The following is a 23254-nucleotide window of genomic DNA, read 5'->3' as shown; positions in this document are numbered from 1 at the left end:
CCTTAATTCAACTTATAAGAAATTATCCCCAGGAAAGAATCAGAGACAACAGTAACAATTTATATCCATCACCGTGTTATTTTAAGCACCGAAAAATTAGAAACAGCCCAAATGTATTTCTGTATTCTTTTCTGGGTTTTTCCCCCACCCCCAGAGTTTCTGCGGTGGTCCTGTCCGTATAATGAGCAAAATACTTGGATCTATTTTCTTCGCTGCCTTTTAAAAGTGAATATTTAGGCTTAAACATTAGCAAAGATGGTTTCACTAGCTACAGAATGCCTTGCCAGGAGTGATTTTATTCTCTGTTCAAGTCTTTGGCTTTCCATTTCTCTCGCCAATACCGTCATCCACCCCTTTGGTCCTCAGTGCCCCTGTGGGGTGGGGTAGGAAGGGCAGAGGCAGCTGCTAGTGCTTGTGGGAGTGAGGGAGGAGGAAGGGAACAGAGTGGAGAGTCCAGAAAGGAAAAGGAAAGTGAAGAGGGGCATAAGGCTATGTGGTGGGACCCATCAGAATCCCCAGTCATTTCAAATGACAGCAAAACTGGGCTTTCTGTTGTTTGCGATCAATATATTTTTCAAGTATCGACTTGATTCCACAAATTCCTTTTTGCCAAGAATGTTTTTGGATTACTGTTTATCTCTTCTCTATTACCGTTTCGAGTTCTCCAGACTTATATTTCGTCTTTGTCTTAACATTTCTCATTCGCCATTGCCTTTTTTAATCTTACTTTCCTGCAAAGAAGTTAAATTGTGTAAGTGTCTCTTGCAGCTAAGATTTAATTTTCCTTCTTCGGTATCTTGAAATTCTGCCCTTTTGTTATTTTTGCCTAGTAGTGGCTTTTCCATCAGCAGGAAGGAAATCAGTCAATAGAAATCAATTGCTGACTGGGTGGCTGTATGGAGGGCTTACCATAATGCATATTGGAAATGCCTTTAAACCTTTTCCTGAATGGAAGGTGCCATGGCTTGTGTTTTATGGGCTTCTAATGGTGGACAGTAATCTCATTTAGCATTTTCCCAGAGTGAAAACAGTGCATTAGAGCAGCATAACAAGCATTGCCGATCAATACAGAGGCAGAGCTTTGCCCTTACAGATTAATCCAAGAAGAATGTACCAGAGTCTACTCCAGCAACTGGGAGACAATTATGCTGATTTCCACCCGTTTCCCCCCTTTCTGCTATCTAATCGTCAATACACATTGAAATGTATACAAAAAGGATTTCAGCAGGGGTGTGTGTGTGTGTGTGTGTGTGTGTGTGTGTGTGTCTCATAGACCAGACTACCAGACAGGAAATCAAGGACCCTGGAAGTGAGCAGTATTGATTTGTGGTGATAAAAGTATATTTTGACACATTTCAGATCATAAATAACTCATGGACATTAACTTACATGACTAACAGCTCAACTCGATAAATGTTTATATACAACTTAAATTACCACTTTCTAAGGAGTTCATAGTATTGGATGAATTATTCCATCGCAAATAGTTTTTTAAAAGAAAAAAAAAACCACCCTCTTCTTTATGATGTGTAGCATGTGGAAGATCAGTTCTTTACAGTCTTGTCTTGCATGTTAATGGGGAAGATCTGAAGAGAAGGTGGGGATTGTTCTCGGCTTCCTTCCCCATCCTCCTTCCTTTGCTTTTAAACCTAAGATAGGATAGAAGAATCGTGATCCTCAGCCCTAGGAAAGAACATAACCCTGTTTTCCCATGAACAATCTTAGGCGTTAGTCATGTATTTTCTGGATTCAGTTGACCTAATGCTTAATTATATTTGATTCAATATTTATCCAGATGTGTCTTGCTATAAGCAGTCAGTTTGTGGTGTCTGTGCTTCTGAGTTTCGAAGCACAGCCGACTCCCTTCAGATGCTGATGTTCATGGTAGGGGATTAGGGAAATCCATGTCCAAAAAGAATTCATAGACATACAAACTTTGAAATCTTAGAGAGAATAGAAACTCCAGGGATTTGGATATAAATTCTGTTCTCACGTATTTGGCAGAGCAGTAAGGTAATGAATGAAAAAGTAAAAGCAGTGTTGTGTAAAATTTGTGGGATTATTTTTTTTTTCCCCTGTATGTCTGCTTTCCTCAGATGGTAGGAAGAAGTAAATTCCCTCAGGGACCAGTAACACGGTTTGCATTTCAGTTTTCTGTACTAGCAAAATACATATTAGTTTAGTATGTTGGATAAAAGTAATGAGACAAATCGTCACCCAGGGGTTTTCCTTACTGATGAGAAATATTCCCCCTGTATTCTCTAGAGGTTTTTTTAAGAACCCATTTAATATAAAATAATGCTATTTCAAGATTACGATAGAAATAAAAAATTTAAATTGCAAAAAAAAGAACTGATACGAAAGACTGGAAGCCTTTTGTACTAAACAAAACTAATTTGAAAAAATATGAATTCCTAGATTAAAAGTGATAATATTATGTATTTTTCCATGTATTTTTAGTCCTTATAATTCAAGTTCCTCTACCATCTTAATAAGAATATTTCCTTTTCATTGGTATAATTCATTTGGTTGATTTTGTTATCATTTTTCAAGTGTGTATTTTAAGATTTTCGGAGACATTTATGTTTGCTACTGCATATTCACTGAAAGCAAATCTAACTAAAATCTGAGATTTGTAAGTATAATTAGTGAAATTTTAGCTCAGAAAATTTAAAAATGTTTTTTCTCCACCCATTTGTATTCTCAGTAGTTTATTGCGTGACTTCTATAAGAGGTATCCATATCCATAGGTGAAGTCACAAGAAGATAAGACAGTCCTTACTTCTTGGCATTTGCCTCCTAGTAGGTATAAGCTAGTAAATTACACCAGACTATGGTGTAGTCAGTATTAAGTAGAAGGTGAAAAAAGTGGTAGAAGAAGCTAATCCAGGGTCATTGGGGTCATCAAAAAGGGAGTAGTAGACTCGACCTCAATGGACAGCTAGTGAAGCTGTCTAGAGAAGGTTACACACTTCAGTACTTAACCCAAATATTGAAAGACGAGTAGTTATTTTCCAGATATATAGGAATGGGTGGGAGTCTGGGTACAGAGCATGTCCAAGATCAAGAGCAGCATGGCCAAAGACATGAAGGGATGTGTGTGGATCAAACCCTGAAAGTGGTTTGGTCAGGCCACAGTCATGCAGGGAATGAAGGCTAAAGAGCAAATGGAAACCTGATCCAGAAGGGCTTGCCTGTTGATCTTGCATTTTATTTAGAAAGTAGTAGAAAGAGATACGGTCTCAATTATACATATGTGTTAGCAAGAACCTTCTGGAAGGCAGGAGGAGAGGGGTAAAAGCTAAGAGACAGATTAGTTTAGAGGACATTGGCTAATTCCAGAATACGAGTGATTTTTAATTACTGTCATGATAGTGAATATAGAGAAAGAGAATCAGACTATATTATCTCGAACTTTGCAACCGTCTGCATATGGGCGTGGAAGGGAGAAGTTAGGGCTCTCAAGTTTCTGATTTGGCTGACTGGGCTGAAGAGTATTGGCATTATTCAGCTGATTGAGGTATAGGTTTGGTTGGGAATGTTACAGTGTCGGGAGAGGTTCATGGTGGTATTGATTACTGGAACTAATGTCATAGAAATCATTTTTAGAAACTTTCTTCCTGCACTTGTAATATATGTATCTTATTTAATGTTTCATATACTCTGTAGCCTTAAGACTACAGACCGTCGAAGACCGTTTGTCTCACTGGTTCCTGTTCTTCTTTTCAGGCGGTATGAATTTCATCCTGTCTGTGCTGATCTGCAGGCCAAAATTCTCCAGTGTTACCGCCAGAACACCCAGCAGACCCTCAGCTGCTCCGCTCTGGCTGACCAGTACATGCGCTGTGTCAATCAGGCCAAACAGGTGGGTGTGCCGGCCAGGTTAAATGGGGCACCAGAAGGAAGTGAGTCCAGCATCATAGGGCAGTGATGAGGACTGAATAGGTTAATGTGTATGGAAGCGCTTTATAAACCAAACTTGTCGTCGTCATCAAGAATTGCCATAACGAGTCCATTAGTTAGTAACCGACTTCCATCTTGGCGGTTGTGGGAAGAACCCATATTCACCTTATGTTTAGCTCATTCACTTGTAGGAAAGAAGATTCCTACTAAAACAATATTTTTTCCAGTTGCTTTGAGGCTTTGTCCTTTATAATAACTGTGACCTCAAGGTCATTGCCCCGGATTTCTGGGCCAGTACTCAAAGCCAGCAAAAAGAAAGGATGCAAGGTAAGGGGCCGGCAGCTTTGGGTCTATAAGCAGCAAGTAGTCATGCAGAGAGCCTGGCTTAGGAACACAAACAACAAAAAACTAAAACAAGAAGCCACCTTTCAAGCACCATTCAATCTTCTACCAGTTGGGTGAGCCCACCAGATTGGGCAGGGAAAGGGAGGTCAGAGATGGGATTTAAGCAACACTTTCCATCGCTTTTATGTACCTCAGCCATACTCTTCTTTTGACCTGCCCCCTCCATTCCAGAATAATTCAGTGTTCACAGGACATGTGTTTTCTGTAATTCATGTGTTTTAGAAAGCTAATGTTAAACTCTGAAGCAAATTATCAATTCTGGCAGGTCACGTAATTGCCTATCATTTAACTGATTTAACAGTTGGATGTAGGTTGTTCTGACAGACAGAAATGATTAGAAACCTTGATTCTTTCTGCTCACAAACTCCCTACAGTTGACCTTCTGACCCAACTAAATCTAGTGTTTGAGTTACACAGCATGCCTTTCTGCAGTCTAGTTTGCTGTAGTTACAATAAAACCACTTAGTGTAAATTTCTAACACTCTGTAAATTTCTGATATTTATGGGAGGGTTGGTATTGTCTGGATAGCTGGAAAGTAACATCAGCATTAGTAGAAAAAAATATAATCAAGATTTATTAAAAGCCTGTATTTTCCTTAAAAGCCTAGTGACTTGAGGCTTCTGTTCCTTGCTTGTAGCTCCAGCTGTGTAACTCCTAGTAGCATGCCCGGGATTCTTTTCTTTAAAGGTTTTTGTTAGAAGTAATGTTGCTAATGTTAAGTTACTACATTTTATTTGTCAAAGACAGTTTCTTATATGCTCTTAACAAGCCCCAACCTTTAATAGTGATACTAACTGAAGCGCCTGGGACCTGCAGGTTGACCCATGGATTTTCCTAACTTGATATTAGTGCCACATCAAGGTGGGGGTAGTAGTTAGTGCAAAGAATGGCTGTGACAAAGTGTATGTTTCTTCGCTAGCATCTAACTAACATGCCTATTTGCAGGGTGTGATTTGGAACATTACCAAAGTGGTACCTGCGAGGGTGGATGGAGTTTCGACTCCCCCCTGCCTATCTGGGTTGTGTTGAATTGTTTGCACCTTGCCTCTTGGGATCAATGGCATATATTTTATAGAATAAAACAAACTTACTTTGTGACAACATATATGCCACACAGTGCTGTAGGGAGTTCACATTGGGCAGATCTGGGTTTGTATTAAAGCTTTGTCTTTTACCAACTCTGTGACCTTGGGCATTGATTTTTCTTGTCTGTGAATTGGGGTGATATTATCCCCATTGTTATGGGGATTACATTTATATAAAGTATTCAGTAAATCTTATTTTTTCCCTCTTTCTTCCGTTGTTATTTCATGTTGAAACCACTAAACAGATCATCTCAAAGCACCAAGTTATTTCTAGTGAGTCCAAAAGAGATCCCTACCCCCACTCTGCAACATAATTTAATATCCTTTCCAGCAAGTGTGTTTTGAGGTATCTGTTGTTTTCACAACTCTTATATTCAGGGAGCATATAACACCAGGTAAAAATACAAAGATAGCTGTCCACAAAGTATTATTATCCTAAGATGGGCAACATTATAAAGGGCAAGAAAACAAGAAGCAATGATACCTTATATTTCTATAGTACTTTAGATTTCCAGGTGATTTCACATCCATTCTCTTGCTTGTTTTTATGACAACCTGAGATGTAAATAGAGACGGTTTTCTTCTCACGGTTTTACAGTTGAGAGACTTGAAACCCAGGAAGAATCATGACTGTAAATGTAACAACTAAACCAAGATACACCTTACCATAAAAACAAAAACAATGAAAAATGGTGTTTGGTTTTTGAGTTGGGTGTGAGAAGGGACAGCCATTATCCACTAATACAGAAATAAGGTGTTGAGAGAATATGTCAACGATGTTGATGAAGTGAAGAGAAAAATATGAATATCAAATGAAGTATTGGAGACTGAAGGTAACAAACAGATAGGTGGGCTGTGGACAAAGGTGCCGCCCAGCCAAAAGGTGCCCTATTTTAAGGCCACAGCTCAATGGCCACAGGGGCTTGATATCAGCATCTCCTGAGCACTTTCTTCTCATACCACATTTCCCTGTTTCTCAGTGTGAAGTTTTCTAACCTTGTGACCCCCGATTCCACCCCTTGCCAGAAGGGTCTTCTGCAATATAGTGATCCCGACGGGTCAGCTCCCCTTCTGTGTTCCCTTGTTAAATCCAAAGAACCACCCAGACATGCTAATGTGGAAAATAGTCAACATGGCAACAACCCATTAGGTCATATTGCCCATTTCCGGCACAGTGCAAGAGTTTTCCCCTTGGAATAATTCCAAGGACCAAATCCACTCCACTTTTAAGTAATTCACAAGATTGGGCTTTCACCAGTTCCCTTGAGGCACGTTCTATAGACTAATACATTTTACTGATCAGAAAATATCTGGATATTCCTTAGGTCTGTTTTTCCTTTCTCCATCCATTTACCCACATCAGTCTTTCAGCTCTTCTTATACAATTCCTCCTGGGTTGATGTGAGACATTTTGGCTGTTACTTCTAGTATATTAAGTTATATGTTCTTCATAAGAGCAAAGAGATAATAAATTGCTATAATTATTATTTCTAAGATTAAAAACTATTGGCTAGCTATATGAGGTACAGCTTTCAAAAGTGGAACAGGACATCGATTGATAGGCTGTCTTTTATTTCTCCTATCTGCTTAGCTTCTTGGCTCTCTATAAACTCCCCACGATTGAATTACCTGTTCTTACCCTGATTCCTATTCAGTCTTGGTTCACCTGCCCTTACAGGGGACCACAGAAGATGGGAAAGAAATGGGAAGCTTGGGATATTTGCTGCTAGCGGACCAAAAAGGTACCCAAGTTTTCTTTCATCAGACGGTGTGGAGAGGATAGAGAAAGGTCCCCTCTCAGATCTGTATTGCTCCGTTTCCCTGGACACCCCCCCTGCTCTGATACTTTCTTGCAACATCTGGCTGCTTGGGGTGGGGTGGGGCTGGTGGGGGAGTGGCGAGTCACATGCTTAGGGGGCGGTTCGAAGCATTCCAGCTCTTTCCCCAAGCCTGCTGCTGACAGAATGATACAGAAGCTGGCTGGACTCTGGGCAAACATTCTGTGTCTCCTGGAAGGTAGAGTTTATGGGAAATACTGTAGGTAACATTCCAGGCTAGTCATGGTGACCTAGGCTTCGGTTTCTTCTTTGCTGAATTATGGCTTTGAACTAGGTGATCTTTGAGGGGCTTCGAGCTGTGATGATGTGGGATTAATTGTACTAACATGCATGGAGAGCAAGAGTTTGTGTGCACAGGAACACACGTCCAGGAGCGCATTTCAGTCAAGAGACGTGTCTGTTTAGTATAGGCAGCACCCCTGCCTTGGGGACCTCCAGCCCTTGGGCCTCTGCCTCAGATTTTTCTGTCGGCCTTAAATGTGTAGTTCTGATTTTCCTGCATGTCGCCTGGCCTCCGACAGCTATATATTCTTTCCTTGAAGCTGATGCTCCTGACAGCCCCAGGGAAGCCAAAGTGGCAGAATGAACTAGGAGGGGGTAAAAACAGTTTCTCCAAAGGCAGTGTACTGGAAAAAGCTGTCTCAGCATCGCCTGGCAAACGTAGCCTGCCAGGCTAATACACTCCACCAGAAAATGTAGGCTGCCTACCTCTAGCCAGCCCTAGGCTCCCCTGCTCTGCAGTGGCTTTCACCTATCCATGTGGATCGTGAGTGGTGAGGGAGTGCAGAGACAGAGCAGGAAGCCAGGTCAGAAGCGCCAAGGAAAGCCTGGGACTAAAACAAGGACCAGACCCAGGAGATGCCAAAGGACAGAAGTTGGTGTGCAGCCTGGAGTCAGATGGTGGAGGCCAGACAGGAGAAGAGAGACCAATGCAGAAGTTTAAATCAACAAATGGGCCGGGGGTCAGTGGCCAAGTAAGCAGATCAGCTGAAGGAAGGATGGAAATGAGGACGTCCTGTAAGCGAGGCGGGGCCTACCTTAGGCCTATGCTTCCTGCTGGCATCACTGGGAGATCGGAAAGGCACCCCCTGGTAGTGGAGAGCATGAGGTCAAGACCCCAGTACATCTTTTTTTTTTTTTTTTTTTTTAAGATTTTATTTATTTATTTGACAGACAGAGATTACAAGTAGGCAAGAGAGGCAGGCAGGGAGAGAGAGGAGGAAGCAGGCTCTTCGCGGAGCTGAGAGCCCGATGTGGGGCTCGATCCCAGGACTCTGGGATCATGACCTGAGCCGAAGGCAGAGGCTTTAACCCACTGAGCCACCCAGGTGCCCCGAGGCTAGATCTTAATACGAAGTTACTTCAGCCCAATGCTAGTGCACCCAGTTCTTCCTTCCCAAAATGGAAATGACACTTCCAGTCCTTGGGTTATCTCCCAAAATAGAAATCCTGAATTAAGATCAGGGCATATGGAAGCATTTACCGTGGCAGGAAGCATAAGCCTTCTTAAGGACAGTGCTTTGTATCTCCCCTGTGACCTGGGTTTGTGTGAGACCAGGGCTCAAATAACTCCCTGTTTTCTGAGCATGAAGAAGGTCTAAAAAGCATAGGATTCTCTGTTGCTTTCGAAATCAACGTTCTTGAAAGAAAAACCCAGAGCCAAAGCAAGTTGTATTTTATCATTGTTTTCAGATGAATTATAATTACGTCCAAATGGTTGAGTAGAGTCATGGGCTGTTAGCGCTAGACAGACCTCAGAGGTCATGTGACCTAACCCCATCTTCTCACCTGGAAATATTTGCACTTACAAATTATGGGACAGAGTCCAGACCAGAATAGCCCATTCCTGATGCCAAACCCAGTGTGCTATTTTCTGTAATATCAGGTCTCCAGGTTGGGGAGACATCAGAATCAGCCGAGGAGGATATTTAAAATGCAACACATCTGGCCCCATCCCTGGATATTATGGTTCAGAAGGTCTGAGGTTGGACCTGGGCATCCAAACTTTTAGCAGATTCCCCAAGTAACTGTGCACAAGAGTTTGACAGACATACTCTAGAGCCCATTGGCCTAATCTGGATTAGAGGTCTTCGATCTTTCAGAGGCCCTGCTAAGTCTGTGTTTTCCCTCTTTCGGGAGTTGGGAACCTGCCAATACCTGTCACAGCTTCTCGGGCCTGAGCCATCTGGCAGAGGTCTCATCAGACCCACCCTGGGAACTAGTTCCTAGTTCAGCCTCAAGAACAAATCGGAAGAGGTCTTGGACAGAGAGGGTGGGAGCCCCTCAGAAAGAAGTATTTTCTTCCCCTCCTGCTGCCTCCTTTGAAACTAGGTGCCCTTGGGTGAGGAGCCACATCTGGTTTTCGTGGCCAGGAGGGAGGAAGGAGGCACTGAACCAAGGTAGCACGGTCCCTGGGCCGGCTCACCATCGGCACTAACCCTCCCTTGGCTCTGCTGCTCCAGTCACCCTGCTTCCACCCCCACCCCCCACCCCAGGGGCCACCTCTTTACGCATTTGCTTCTGATGTCCACAGACGTCCACCTTCAGGGAGCACAGAGATAAATCAAGAAGGTTAATATTCTGGGAAGACCTGTGGGAGCACGTTTTTGTTGTGTTCAGAGGCTTCTTTATCCTCATCACTTAATGACGTTTATTAATGGCCCAGCTGGGCTGCTCATACTCTGGATAATACATGGGTATGCCACAGATTTCCCGTCCTTCGGTAGGGTGGCCCTTTGGACTTGGAGTCCCATCAAAGCAAACCGAATTCCAAACTTTATGTGCATTATCATTCTCTTCTGTCACAGGGAATCCTCAAAACCATTTTCTGGGAGTAATAGTCGCTCTATGACATTTTCTCTTTTTTTTAAAATTCGTGTTTAATAGAAGAAATATTACGATGGTAATAGACTCCTTCTTCTTACTTAATAGGCATTTCTTTTCTAGTGCTTATCCTTCAAGAGTTAGAGCTGCAGTGTGTTTGTGTTTGGTCCGTTAATGCAGCAAGTTGTGTAAACAGTTAATTACTTGTAACTTAATTTGAATACTACACAGAGCATTTGTCAGGGAAGGTATGAAACCAGGTCCAGGCATTAAGCAGGGCAACTAGAGAACAACCCTGGCTGGCCAGGGAGAGCCCGAGTGAGGACACGGGAAGTAAGCTAATCAGATTTTCAGGAGGTCTGGTGTAGTGCTTGGTGCACAGGCCAACCTCTCTTTGTGCTCCTCTTAAATTGAATTTATTGGTTACTTTTGCTTCTGTCTTACCGTCTCCTCATTGTGTCTTCATCACTCCCTTGTCTTCTACTCTCCCTACTTTTCATGTCCCTCCTTGGGAAAAACTCAGGTGTACCCAGACATATTCCCATTTCATTTCTTCCCCATAAATCCTCCTGCTTACATACTCAGCTTTATTGGGGCTTTTGAGATCTTGGCAAGATGCTGGAGGAGCTCAGAAACAAGCACTCTGAATAGTATCTTTACATATATATATACACACAATATATATATACACTGTATGTATATATTAAAGACATTGAGACATCCAGTAGCTGACTCGTGGCTATCAGAGTCAACTACTTCAAGAAAGCCATAATTCAAAAATGAGTTGATGAGATTACTGTGTAACAAAAATATTTGAGGAAAACAGTGAAGATCATTTTAATAAATGGAAATGGCAGGCAATCTGTGGTCTCCAGAGGCCCTGCTCTGACGGTGTGAGCTGCCAATTGTTCCTTCCTCGGTGGCCGGAATCAGAGAGACTCGAGGAGAGAGCATTGCAGATGCCTGAGCCGTGCTCTCCTTTTGGTAATTTACCCAGTTGTTCATAAAAGGGGTTTCTGCAGGCCCCTATATGTGAATGATGAGCAAATGCAAGGAATTTCTTTCTCCACATTAAGATTAAGTGTTAGCAGTTCCTTAAATGAAGGAAGCAATTTTTTATAACTTGCAAATCTTCTCCCTGATTCTTCGGGGAATTTCCTATGTTAATTTATGCAGTGTTAAATTTATGCAGTGTTGAAATTCAGCCCAAAAGCAGCTACTTACAGAACCGATACAGAGACCGTAGGAGAACCACCTATAAGGTGACACTAAATGACACAGACCTTTCCAGGCCACAGGATCCCTCCAGCCAGAGGTCAGTGGGCCTGGGTTTTAAGCATGTTTTATTGCATAGTTAGAATAGTAAGAACAGAGTGTCTTGCCAGTCTTTTTTCTTGGGGGGGGAGATTCAACTTGACATTGTATTTATTAATGTCTTTGACTGAAGTGAGGAGGATTTGTATCACCTCTGCCACCCTTTGGTGGCAATGGAGTGCAGTTTACAACAAGGGTATAGACTGGCTGCCCTGAAGCCTTCCCTTGTTTCTGTGTCTTCAAGGAGCCACCCGTGCATTAGCTGAGCTATTTTGCTGTCTCTGAAAATCAGAATTTTAATACATGTAGCAGGCTGTTCTATGAATGCAGTGACTTCTCTGTATTTTATATTTGCTCAAAAGTGTCCTGTTAGTCTTTTCGTTAGACTGGCCCACTGATCTTCAGACTGGCCAGGGCCTAGATTGTCTCTCTGGAAGATTAAAGAGAGTCTGGTACTCTTAACATTATATGATCTGGCTGGGAAATATACCCTTATATATTCGGATGGGGTTACAGAAAGAAGAATAGTAAAAAGATTCCCTGGACTCTCAAAAAACACTTTATTGCTTTAATTATATTGTGGTCACTACAGATTATTTTGCACCATTTGAAAAGAATTACACATTGTCACATAGCTGTCATAACCATAGGACCTAAACTATAAAATGAGGCACAGCCCTGTAATCTTGACCAGGTAGACAATAGCTTAAAGTTCCCATTGGTATGTTGGAAAAGTAGTGGGTATCTAACTGTCAAAATGCAAAGTGGCGTCACTTGTAAGGTTATGATTTTCTTTAATAACTGAACACCTTTAGATGGGCCGAGTATAAATCTACTTTATACTGATTCTGTTTTGTATTAACATATAATGTTGTGGTAAGATTATCTGTATATCTGGACTTCATCATTTCCTGTCCAAATAATTGGACCCACGGTTGTTGTCTCACACAGATCAAGCCACAAGAGGATAAATGAGACACTATGATACTGGGACATGGTCTGATCTGACTCTTACATCGTAGGTGCTCAATTTTTATTTTTTTCAATAAATACAGAGCATATATGGATGATGGTTTTGAGAGTAGTCTCATATCATGGTGTTTGTTCTGTAAGACAATTCTGCTGAGCAAAGTCTTCTGCTTTATCTGCTTTGTCTTTCCTGTTTTCTCTCGATGCACCTGGCTTTTCTAATTATCATCTTTTGTGACCATTTCTGTATGTGTTCTCTCTAAACTAGTTGGCCTGCTTCTGTATCTGGTCTTTTGTGCCCTATGGACATAGCCTATAATCATGGCTAAGTCAGGATAATCTACCTGTCCTGTGCTTTTGTAACCCAACACGCTCTCTTAGTTGGCATTCCACTCTTTCTGTCCTATTTTGATCATTTTTCTTCTTCTTTGGCTTTAAATCTTCATCTCTAAATGTTGACATCTCTTCCCAAGGCTGTAACTTCCTTCTAGACATTTCCACTTGGGATTTCTTAGAAACCCCCAATGTAAGTCCTTTCCCTCATTCCCAGGCTGGCTCCTCCCCCTGAGTTTTCTCTTTCTCTCATTGTTCTCCCTTTCACTGAGGATCACCAGACCTTAAGTCTCACCACTTCTGTTTTTCTAGCTGTGTCTTTGATGGCTCTATTTCTCATTCCCACCCTTAATTCCTTTTTTTTTTTTTTTTTTTTTTTTTTTTTTTATTTTTTTTTTTTTTAAAGATTTTATTTATTTATTTGACAGAGAGAGATCACAAGTAGACAGAGAGGCAGGCAGAGAGAGAGAGAGGGAAGCAGGCTCCCCGCTGAGCAGAGAGCCCGATGCGGGACTCGATCCCAGGACTCTGAGATCATGACCTGAGCCGAAGGCAGCGGCTTAACCCACTGAGCCACCCAGGTGCCCCCCACCCTTAATTCCTAATCTGTCTCCTCTGCCCTGGTCTTCTTGCCTTCAGACTCTTATCTGTTGGACCCGTTATGCCAGGGAGGTCAGAGTAACCCTCCTAAATGATTTTTTCCTATTTGAAGACATGTGTTGGATTCCCAGGTTTTTTCCAGAGGCCAACAGGTTTTTTTTTTTTTTTTTCCAGAAAGCCAACGGGCTTTTACTCTGGGCCCTTTTTGGGCGCTCTTTATTTTTTTTAATTTTTTATAAACATATAATATATTTTTATCCCCAGGGGTACAGGTCTGTGAATCACCCGGTTTACACACTTCACAGCACTCACCAAAGCACATACCCTCCCCAATGTCCATAACCCAACCCCCCTTCTCCCAACCCCCCTCCCCCCAGCAACCCTCAGTTTGTTTTGTGAGATTAAGAGTCACTTATGGTTTGTCTCCCTCCCAATCCCATCTTGTTTCATTGATTCTTCTCCTACCCCCTTAAGTTGGGCGCTCTTTAGGTCCTTGGTGTACACCCTTTCCTCTGGCTAGGCCGGTGTTTCTCCTCCGCCCTCCATACTGGGCTTGCTCCTACCTCTGAATCCTTTTGGCTGCTTCCTGCCCTCACCCCTCCCCAGCCTGCTCCTGAGCCTTCCTTCTGTCTGAAAGACTCAGAGAAATAGTCTGAAAGGTCCTTTTAGAAGCCTCCTCTAACCACTCCAGTTCTAGAGAGCTCTGTTCCTCTGAACGAGTTAGAACCACTCCTCTTTTGAACTATTACCTTCTCTGCAAGGATACCCAAGAACCTGGGAAACAGGTGCTAGGAAAAAAATTACTTTTTCCTCCGTATTCTTTTGTTTATCTTGAATTTTGTACTGGGTGTGTATGTTATTTATTCAATAAGATTAATTTTAGCATATATTTAGCAAGTATATTTTTTAAAATAGCGAATTATTACATTATATTATGACTTAATTTTCCACGGGCTTGTGTATTGGTTTCCCCAAAGCACATCCCTCCGTGCAGAGCTTACCTAGTAGGAGCTCAGTTAAGAGCTGGGTATGTGAGTGGCTGGCTGGAAGGTCTGTAAGGAAGAAGGTGTGAACAGGTGAACTGCAGGCAGCCTAGTCTCCTCTTCCTGGATAATTTCAAAACTAAAGGGAAAAGCATCATTTTTGTCTTTTTTTTTAAAGATTCCTGAGAATGGAAAGAGTATATGCACTGCCCCGGCTAGTTACAGAGTTTTAACGTGATGGTTGAGCACTCTTCCTATTTACCACCCCCTTCCCCCGGTCACAAAAATAAAGAACTAAATAGGATGTAGGGACCATTTTCGCAGTTTCAGAATAGATACTTATCTTTGTAGCTCCGTCCGGCGTTACAGGCTCACGAACGTCTGTGTTCTGCCTGGAGTGGGCAGAGGTTTCTGGGAAAGATTCTTGCCCTCTCGGAGTCTTGGGGGTTTAACTCCCCCCGACCCACCACTCTCCACCCGTCACCCCCACCCCTGCTGCCTTGCAGGAGATTCACCCAGTCCCTGTGGCCACCAGAAATACTAACACTTTCCAGATGCCCCTGGTAGTGAGACAGCACACCTGTCCACACCCCGCTACGATCCAGGCCATGCTCACTCTTGAGTTCAGCTTGGTAATGGTGGCAGGGGTGGGGGCGGGGTCATTTAGAGATTATGCATGATTAAGCAATGGTGTTCATTAAAGGTAATAATATTTTGAGACCAAGAAGCATGTAGCTTTTATGTGTTTTTGAGCAGATCTTGGAAAAGTAACATAAACAGTACTAAATAGTTACTGCCGTTTGGGGGATCCCTCCTTCTGCTGGTAAAACTCATGTTTTCTCTTTCTCTTGCAGAGCATGCTTGAGAAAGGAGGATAAAGTCAACTTTTAGAACAAGCAGAACTCCTCAACGTTAATTCCAGAGGCGGAACATTTTTTTTTTCCTAGTAAGAAAGTAACCCATTTAAGGAGAAGACGATTAAAGAGAAGCACCAAAGAGCAGATGCAGCCAAAGCGTATCCCAATTTGATCAGCTGCAGTTTGAAAAGCCAAGGCCTAGATCAGGTATCAGCCAGCAAGGACGCACTGCAGTGTTAGTCAGTCCTGTTCACGATGATTAAAAGAGAAAGGCAGCCCTCTCCACCTATCTGACTTTCTATTCAACTTTCTCTTCTCACCAAGCTCCAGGGTTGGGTGAATCTTCATTCCAGCAGAGCTGGGGTTGGGGGTTGGGATGGGGGCTAAGGTAATTGGAACGGGGTTGGGGAGAGGGCACCAAACCTCCCATCTCAGCCCAGCAGGGCTCGGTGCAGTCTTCTGAGCTCTGGTGTGTTGATTTTCTCTTTCTTCTTTTCTCCCCTGACTACATAAGAGCTACTTCATTTTAACTTATTATGGTGATCATATAAGTAAGACAAAAAGGAGAGAAAAATGTACCTCTTTTACTGGAATAATGTTTATGATTACAAGTGAAATAAGGCATTTTTTATCAACATAAAGGCAACCTTGGCTTATACAACCTCTTCTCGATCATGAATACTGACATCTTTACTGCACTCACTATCAATAATAAATATATTTTCCGAAGAAGACTGGCATTGCAGCCTGGGGCCTCGTGTATTCCTTTCGTTGGATTAGATGGTTATGCATGTGGGAATTGAGTTGATTTATATTGTTATTAATTTGCATCTGTGCCGTACCTTTCCACTAAAAAGCTCCAAAGCACTTCGCAGAGCCTCAGACAGGCATGAGATGCTTACAACTTGCCTCCCAGCTAGGTAGGATTCAGAAAGATCTTTACAAATTGCATGAACCTTCCTGTCTTTGGGATGACTTAAGTCACCCTGCCTGGGGCAAGAACTAGATTAGATAAGCTTGGTTAGGAATGTGTGACCCTGCAAAATTATGAAAATGTTAAAAAAAAAAAAAAAATCAACTCCTGCAGATTTTCTTCTTTCCAGTTTCACTGAATTTTCTTGATTATAACTTGTTTTTCTACCAGAGGATTGGTGCTTCAACCCTGGGTTTGGTAAGTTGGAAGTTAGCATTCACACTGAAGATGAATGGAAAGTTCTTTCTGAGATATACATGGAGAAGAAAATGCCAGTGCTCTGTGATGTCCTCTAAATATCTTTCGTTATGTAGAAGTTTTATGCCACTTTTATCTTGACAGAGAGAGAAAGAGAATTTAGTAAAATGATTAAGAATACAACCTCTGGAATAAGGAGTATCTGTATTCAGTTTGTGTTCTGCTTCTTACCAACTTTGGGACTAAGAAGTCACTATACTGATTCTTCAACTGTCAGTTGATGAAAAATTGAAGAAGCTGCCATAGGTTTCTGGCAAAGAGTCCAAATGCTTTCCACATCCATTCAGTCGGGCCCAGTATATGTTGTCGTCGGTTCGTGTGATCATCCCATAGACTGGTATTTGGAGTTGGGGTCATGGAAAAACTATCCACCTTGCCCACACTTCCCCTTTTACTTTAGAGGAATCAGGATGAATTTGTGCTTGGAAATTTCAACCAACCCCTGTATATGTAAGTGTGGCTTCTTAATTCCTCCTAATTCCCAAGTTGGCTCCATTCGAATGGCATCTTCCTGGACCATTCTGGACACACCTGTAGACCTGATGTTGATTCTGAGTGACCTTGGTAACTCTCCTTCTGTAATTAACCAAGAGACTCTGTGATTACTGTTTCACGAAGGGTTTTTTTTTGTTGTTTTTATCTTTGTTTTTTAATGGTGCAAAATAAGCTGAGCTCACTGAAGTGGGAATGAAGGAGGAAGGTAACTTAAGCTGCACATTTGGCCACTGTCAGGAATGCATCCAGGTAACTGCCTGGCAGAAATAATAGGTACACAAAAACAAGTGTTTACGCGGTGACTTGCGGTAGTGTTTGCAAATCAGCTAACTCGCAAATTCCCTCCTAGACTGTTTTGTTTTGCAATTGAGAGCCAAGAACTTGGCACATCCCAGGCTGCCAGTCTTGTCGCTGGCAGAAAAATGCAGCACTGTAGCATCAGGCATTTCAAGCTGGTTAGATACATGAGACGGGGGGGGGGGGGGGGGTTGTCAGGTTACTAATCTATCATTCTGATCAACGTGATGGGTACGGGGAAAGACGGCCCTTGGGGAAATAAAAGGATGAGGTGGTGCCTTTTCTCCACTTTTGGAGACCTCCCTGTTGACCACCTTACAGCTCTGTTCAGGTCACTGAAGACTTTAGGACAAGTGCCGGGGAAGACTTGTGATTTAGGAGTCTCATGAGAATGTCGTGCTCCAATCAGTTTCTCCATGAAGTCGAGCAGACCTTGAACCACAATAGGTTAGCTCTTGAAACCCAGAAGAATCCAGTATTCTGAAAGCTGGTTGCCCTAAGCAAATGTCTGGGGAACTTCTAGAAGACAGCTGGATCAGCCCAGTACAAAGTCCTCTCTTTGAAAAATCAGTAATTTATTACAGAAGACTCGCTCACATGGGGTGGTTTAAAAAATTATTGGCTAATCATAATTAATAGCAAATGTGGACGGCTCAAAGCCAGCTGCTTGTGGCCTGCTGGTCAACCAATGAGACTCTGTAGTAGCTCTTAGTTGTATTCTGCTTAGAACTGAACAAGCAGCCAGATGGCCTTAGCTTCTCTGGCTTACAAGCTAGGAACCTGTGGTTCTTAGCTTGATATCTTTCAGCCCACATGTATAATTGCTTTTGCCAGAAACCCACAGGATCATTCTCTTCCCCCATTTCAGTGAGCAGTAGGATCTGACCCTTTTAAGATGTAAGAATTAGAGCCGATAAAGAAGAATTGAAAGGGTAGCAGTAACTTTTTGTGATTCAGACCAAGTGAACTGAAAACCAGGAGTCTCTTCTGAGTTCATATTTTTGAAAAGCTAGTACATTGAATAAGTTAGTTTGTTTTTGTTTTCTGTCACTGCTCTGTTCCCCTTCTCCCCCAGGTCTTCGTCCATTTCTTTGCTTTCCCCCTCTCTGGCTTTCCCATCTGTTTCTCCGCTTCTAGCTGCTGCTTTCTGTTTAAACTTCTCTCATCCCACACTTGGCCTTTCAGGGCCGGCTCCTGGGAGGGATTCCTGCAGGGGTGCTGAGGACAGTATCTCCTATACAGAATCTTTGACTCTTCTTCTGGTTTCCCTGCACTTGCTGATCAGGGCAAGTCCTTTCTTAGGTTTTTCATTGTACTTTCTCTAGTGTATGTATGTGTTTTATATTTCATGTTGTATGCTCTCTCTCTCTCTCTCTCTCTGTCCAGGTTTTTTCAGCTTCAGTATCGCTGGCAGGACAATGCTCCTTCTCCCTTAGCTTTAGTAAAGTCATCATCCAAATCAAAGAATCTTCCACTTTTCCTGTCAGTTGACTTGAACCTTCCAGATACACCCGCAGCCGCCGTACTATTTGAAGTTAGCCCGACGCCCAGTGTGGCTCTCGAACTCATGACCCCAAAGATCAAGAGTCACACGCTCTAGCAGCTGAGCCAGCCAGACACCCCAGACCCACAGCCTTCTTTAGGTGGTGGATAATATGCCCTGTATTTGTGGAACAGTCCAGTATTAAACCCAGTTTAGATTCAAAACATATGGTCACCATATTTATGGCTTTTCAATTAAGGAAGTTAGAAACTGAAAACTGAAACTGTTTTCAGTCCCCAAAATTCCCTCAAACCAAGTCAACCCTAAGTGGGAAATAGCTATACCTCAATTTAATGAAATGCTTCAACCTCTTGAGGTGAGTGTGACGAGGCGAGGCCTCCATACACATCAAAGAGTTTCCTGTGCAGAAAACTTCAACTTCCCTCACCTATTTGTTCCCTACATAGTCTCCCCTCTTCCTCTCCTGGTTACTGTCGCTTTGCTCAGAGAGCAGTGTGCCTGGGATATAACCTTGTCTTCAAAGTAAACTACATTTCTATAATAGCTTTTAAATGCAAATGAAAATGCAAATGTGGCAGCCAGAGGTCCCTGGCCAAGTGGCAGGGTACCACTCCGCTCTGGCCTCAGCTCTCCTTTCCAGACATGGTCCTGGCGCAGGTAACCTCCCCACCCCAGGGTAACCCCCTGCCCGGGCTGGGGAGCCTTCCACAGTGCCCTTCTCTGCCAGGTGTGTTCCCGGGCCAGGCTTGCTGCTAGGTCTTGGCAGTAGCCTCAGCACAACCTGGGCTCACTCTGTGTCCCCATCCCTGGCAAATATGTAAAATAGGGGTTGAGGGCCAAGCGCCTGGGACCACCTGCTTGTTAGCTGCCCGGGCAGTCTGAGAGACAAGAGAAAGACATTTTCTTCCATCTCATAGCCACAGGTTTCTCTCCTCCATCAGCATCAAACCAGCGACCGGTTCAGTCTGCAAATTTTAGTTTTGCTTTGCGTCTCCCTGAGGTAGTGTGCACCCTCGTCTCATATTTGTCTTCAAAGTCGTTGAAAATACTATTCAGCACAGAGCTGAAGTGGTAACGACTGTATTTCAGGCTTAGAAGACGCTGCAGAGCCAGCACCGGCAACTCGGCCTTAGCCAAGGGTGAAGACAGTGTCGGCTCACCTGCTGGCGGGAGTTAATTTTGAGCAACCTCAGTGTTCTTAAAATGCCTCTGCAGGAGCCACATGTTAAATGTGAACCCAAAATAAAAGAGCTCCCACTCCTCACTCTCGGGTGCCTAACACAGAACTTGGCAATCTCAGTAACAAAGGCAGAAGGTGATTTTCCTCCACTGGAAATGAATTTATCTGTAAAGTTAGAAAGGCGTTATTGTACAGAAGCAGAAAATGAGTTATAGATCCCCGTGGGGATGCTTTTTCAGGAACAGCAGAAGTTACTGTCCCAAGTTTGTATAACCACTTACAACTTCCTCTCCTTCGCGCTGGGACCCGGAAGGGGTGGCTTTCAGCCGCAGGACCAGGCCACATTGGCGTTGCCTGAATCACCCACACCTTGATGCAGCAGAGCCTACCTTGTGCCCCAGGCACTGTCCCGGGGGTCAGGGATACACTGGTCAACACAATAGACCAGCCCCAGCCTCTCAGAGTTTACACTGAGTGGGGTGGGAGGGGAGTGAACAGTAAGCATGAGGTCAGGGAATAGTCAATGAGTGTGCAAATATAAACATGACGTCATGGAATAGTCAATGAGTATGCAAATATAAACATGACGTCAGGGAATAGTCAATGAGTATGCAAATAGTAAAGCAGGGCAAGGACTGGAGAGTCCAGGGGGATGCATTGGGGCTTGTCCAGGGTGGAGGTAAATGAGAAATGCATTCCAGGATGGGGAGAATCTAGTAAGCACAGAGGTCCTGAGGTGAGAATAAGTTTGGTGCGTTAAGGAACAGCAAAGAGGTCCTTGTGGCTTGAGTGGAGTAAAAAAAGGCAGATTACAGTATTGGGAGATGAGTTCAGAGAGGCAGGCAGGGTCCGAGCAGGAGGGACCTCTTTCTCCATGGTAAGAATTAAGCTTTATTCGGAGTGTGATTAAAAACCATTGAAAGAGGGGCGCCTGGGTGGCTCAGTGGGTTAAGCCGCTGCCTTCGGCTCAGGTCATGATCCCAGGGTCCTGGAATTGAGCCCTGCATTGGGCTCTTTGCTCAACGGGGAGTCTCCTTCTTTCTCTCTCTCTCTCTCTCTCTCTCTCTGCCTGCCTCTCTGCCTACTTGTGATCTTTCTCTGTCAAATAAAGTCTTAAAAAAAAAAAAAGCCCTTGAAAAATTTGGTGCTTGGGGGGCGGGGGTGGGAATGGTTCATCGCTTTATCTAATTTACATTTCTAAAAGATGACTGTGGCTGCTGTGTGAAGAATTATCTGAAGTTTGGGTAAGGTGGGAGAGAGAACAGTAGGAAGCTATCACATTAACGTTGTAAGCCAGAGGTGCTGACTAGGGTGCTAGCCCTGGAAAAGGTGATCAGTCATCAGATTTAGGACATCTGTAGATAAAAGTAGACCCAGTAAGACTGACTATTGCATTAGATGGAGGTGGGTGGGGAGAGAGAAAGAGAGGAAAAGTATAAAAAGCCCAAGATTTCCCTGAGCAGCTAACTCAGGAGTGGTACCATTTACTGGGGCTGAGATATAACACTAGGAAGATCGGGGTGAGGTGGGAGCAGGAATCAGGGGTTCAGTTTTGATCTTGTTTAATATAGAAATTACAGTTCCTAGTAGAAATGCTGATTAGGCTATTAGGTAAACGCTGGGGGTAGATAGAAGATTGAGTCATCAACGTGGCCATGACTGAGGCAAACAGTGTGGCCTTGGCACTGACTGTGCTTACGCAGGGAGTGAACGGACAACTTAGCCCTATGGCTCTCAGGAGAGAGGCGAGGAATGGGACAATGGCCATTGGGGTGGGGGACAGATCAAGGCTGACTTGGAGGCCAAGAGAAGAAAGTGTTTCAAGAAGAAGGGAATGCCCAGCTGGGTTAAATGCTTCTGATAGATCGAACAAAAGGAAGACAGATTTAGTCAATGGATTCAGCGACGTGAAGGCTACTTGACAAGCAGTTTTGGTGACTCTGATAATGAAAGCCTGGTCACAGTGCGGTTGAGTCCAGACTGGGTTTGAGAAGGGGAGACAGGAGAGGCAGTACTTCTGAGAAGTTTTACGAAAAGACGGAGAGGTAGGTGGAAGAGCTGTGAGGTTCTAGGGAGGCTTCTTTTTAAGACTGGGGCTATTTTATATTTTAGCCTGTTTTGTATGTCAATGGAAATAACCAGGGGAGGAGAAATTCAATGAAAAGTTTCCGAGCAAGCAGGCCAAGAGGTCTTAGGCACAGTTTGTCCTTTGTGATAGGCAGGAAGGTCAAGTTCATGAATATAGATGCAGGCAGGCTATGGGTTTGGTCATGAGATGGTTAGGTCATTTCTTTCCTGATGGCTTCTATTTTCTGATGAGCCACAAGGAGTATCCCAAGTTCATGTTCACTAGTGATAATTAAAGTAGCTGAGTGCCTTCCTTTCTCTCTGCCTTCTCTTCCTGAATAATTCAACCCAAAAGCCATTAGGTGGAATCTCACAAGGTAGGCCTCCATGCTGGAGGTTGGGGTGATGGTGGCCCCGATGGGGATGCCTGAACACAGTGGGAAAGGGTGTGCATTCCTGGAAGAGGAACTTTATAGCGTGTTGTCAGAGCCTGAGTGCTTGGAGGAGGGTGGCTATGTTGGTAGGAGAAGGATGGTGGCCATAGCAATGGGAAAGTGGTTACATCTAGAGGCCACTGAGCAAGGAAATAAATTTACAGTGAAGATGATGGGAGCCAGCTTCTTAACTGTCAAAGGAAGGAATTAAAAACAAATATAGAAGAGAAGAAAAGTAAGATGAACTCTGTGGTGTTGGTTTAGAATTGGAAATACTGTTGCGATTGTGGTTTTAAATATAAGTACCAAAATAAGTGCAGATATAAATGTGTGTGCCTGTTTACATGTATATATTCATACCATTTTATAAACTAAGCACATATATATATGTGTATATATGTATATTCATATATATGCACACATACATACATACATACATACATACATATATATCTCTTAGCGCTGTCTCTGGGAGGACCAAGAAGCAACAGCATCCTAATGGCAATGGGCATTACAGGTGCCCAGATCTTGTTTTCTAAATACCGTTTAGTGGGCTAAAAGGAACCATAACTTGCTGAAGAAATGACTAACTCCAGAGCTGGGACAGGGAAAATACAAGACAGTTACATATCAAAAGGAAAGAGCCACGTTGAAAGGGATATCATCGTTCACATCTGGGACTGTTTAAGCATCAAAGTAAATACTGATAGTAATCCACGGAATAACATAGATATGTAGGGTTCATACTGACAACATAAATGTTGGATGAGTAGATAAGGAAAAGGAAATGCTTCTTTCTTAGGATAGAATCCAAACTAATAAATGGAAAAGGAATGACACAATTATAAAATCATCACTAGACAACAATCACAGTAATAATTCACCCAAGAAACATCAATGGACATTAACAGGGTGGAAGTTTTTTAAGAAACATG

The 23254-nt window shown here is 43.1% G+C and overlaps 1 protein-coding gene across 3 annotated transcripts in view; it reads left to right on the top strand.

Annotated features, from left to right (window-relative positions):
- CHCHD3 (coiled-coil-helix-coiled-coil-helix domain containing 3) overlaps positions 1–15845 on the top strand; it is a 276805-nt gene extending 260960 nt beyond the window's left edge. For 2 of the 3 annotated variants that reach the window (XM_059171888.1, XM_059171890.1), the window contains 3 exons: positions 3730–3865; positions 12321–12387; positions 15109–15845. In XM_059171888.1, the coding sequence (XP_059027871.1) occupies positions 3730–3865; positions 12321–12344 (160 nt within the window). In that variant the 3' untranslated portion in view covers positions 12345–12387; positions 15109–15845. The remainder of the gene's footprint in view (positions 1–3729; positions 3866–12320; positions 12388–15108) is intronic. The other variant, XM_059171889.1, reaches the window with a different exon arrangement.
- Positions 15846–23254: the final 7409 nt, after the last annotated feature.

Source organism: Mustela lutreola, chromosome 4, assembly GCF_030435805.1.
Source record: "Mustela lutreola isolate mMusLut2 chromosome 4, mMusLut2.pri, whole genome shotgun sequence".
NCBI lineage: Eukaryota > Metazoa > Chordata > Mammalia > Carnivora > Mustelidae > Mustela > Mustela lutreola.
This window is presented reverse-complemented; position numbering and strand designations above follow the sequence as displayed.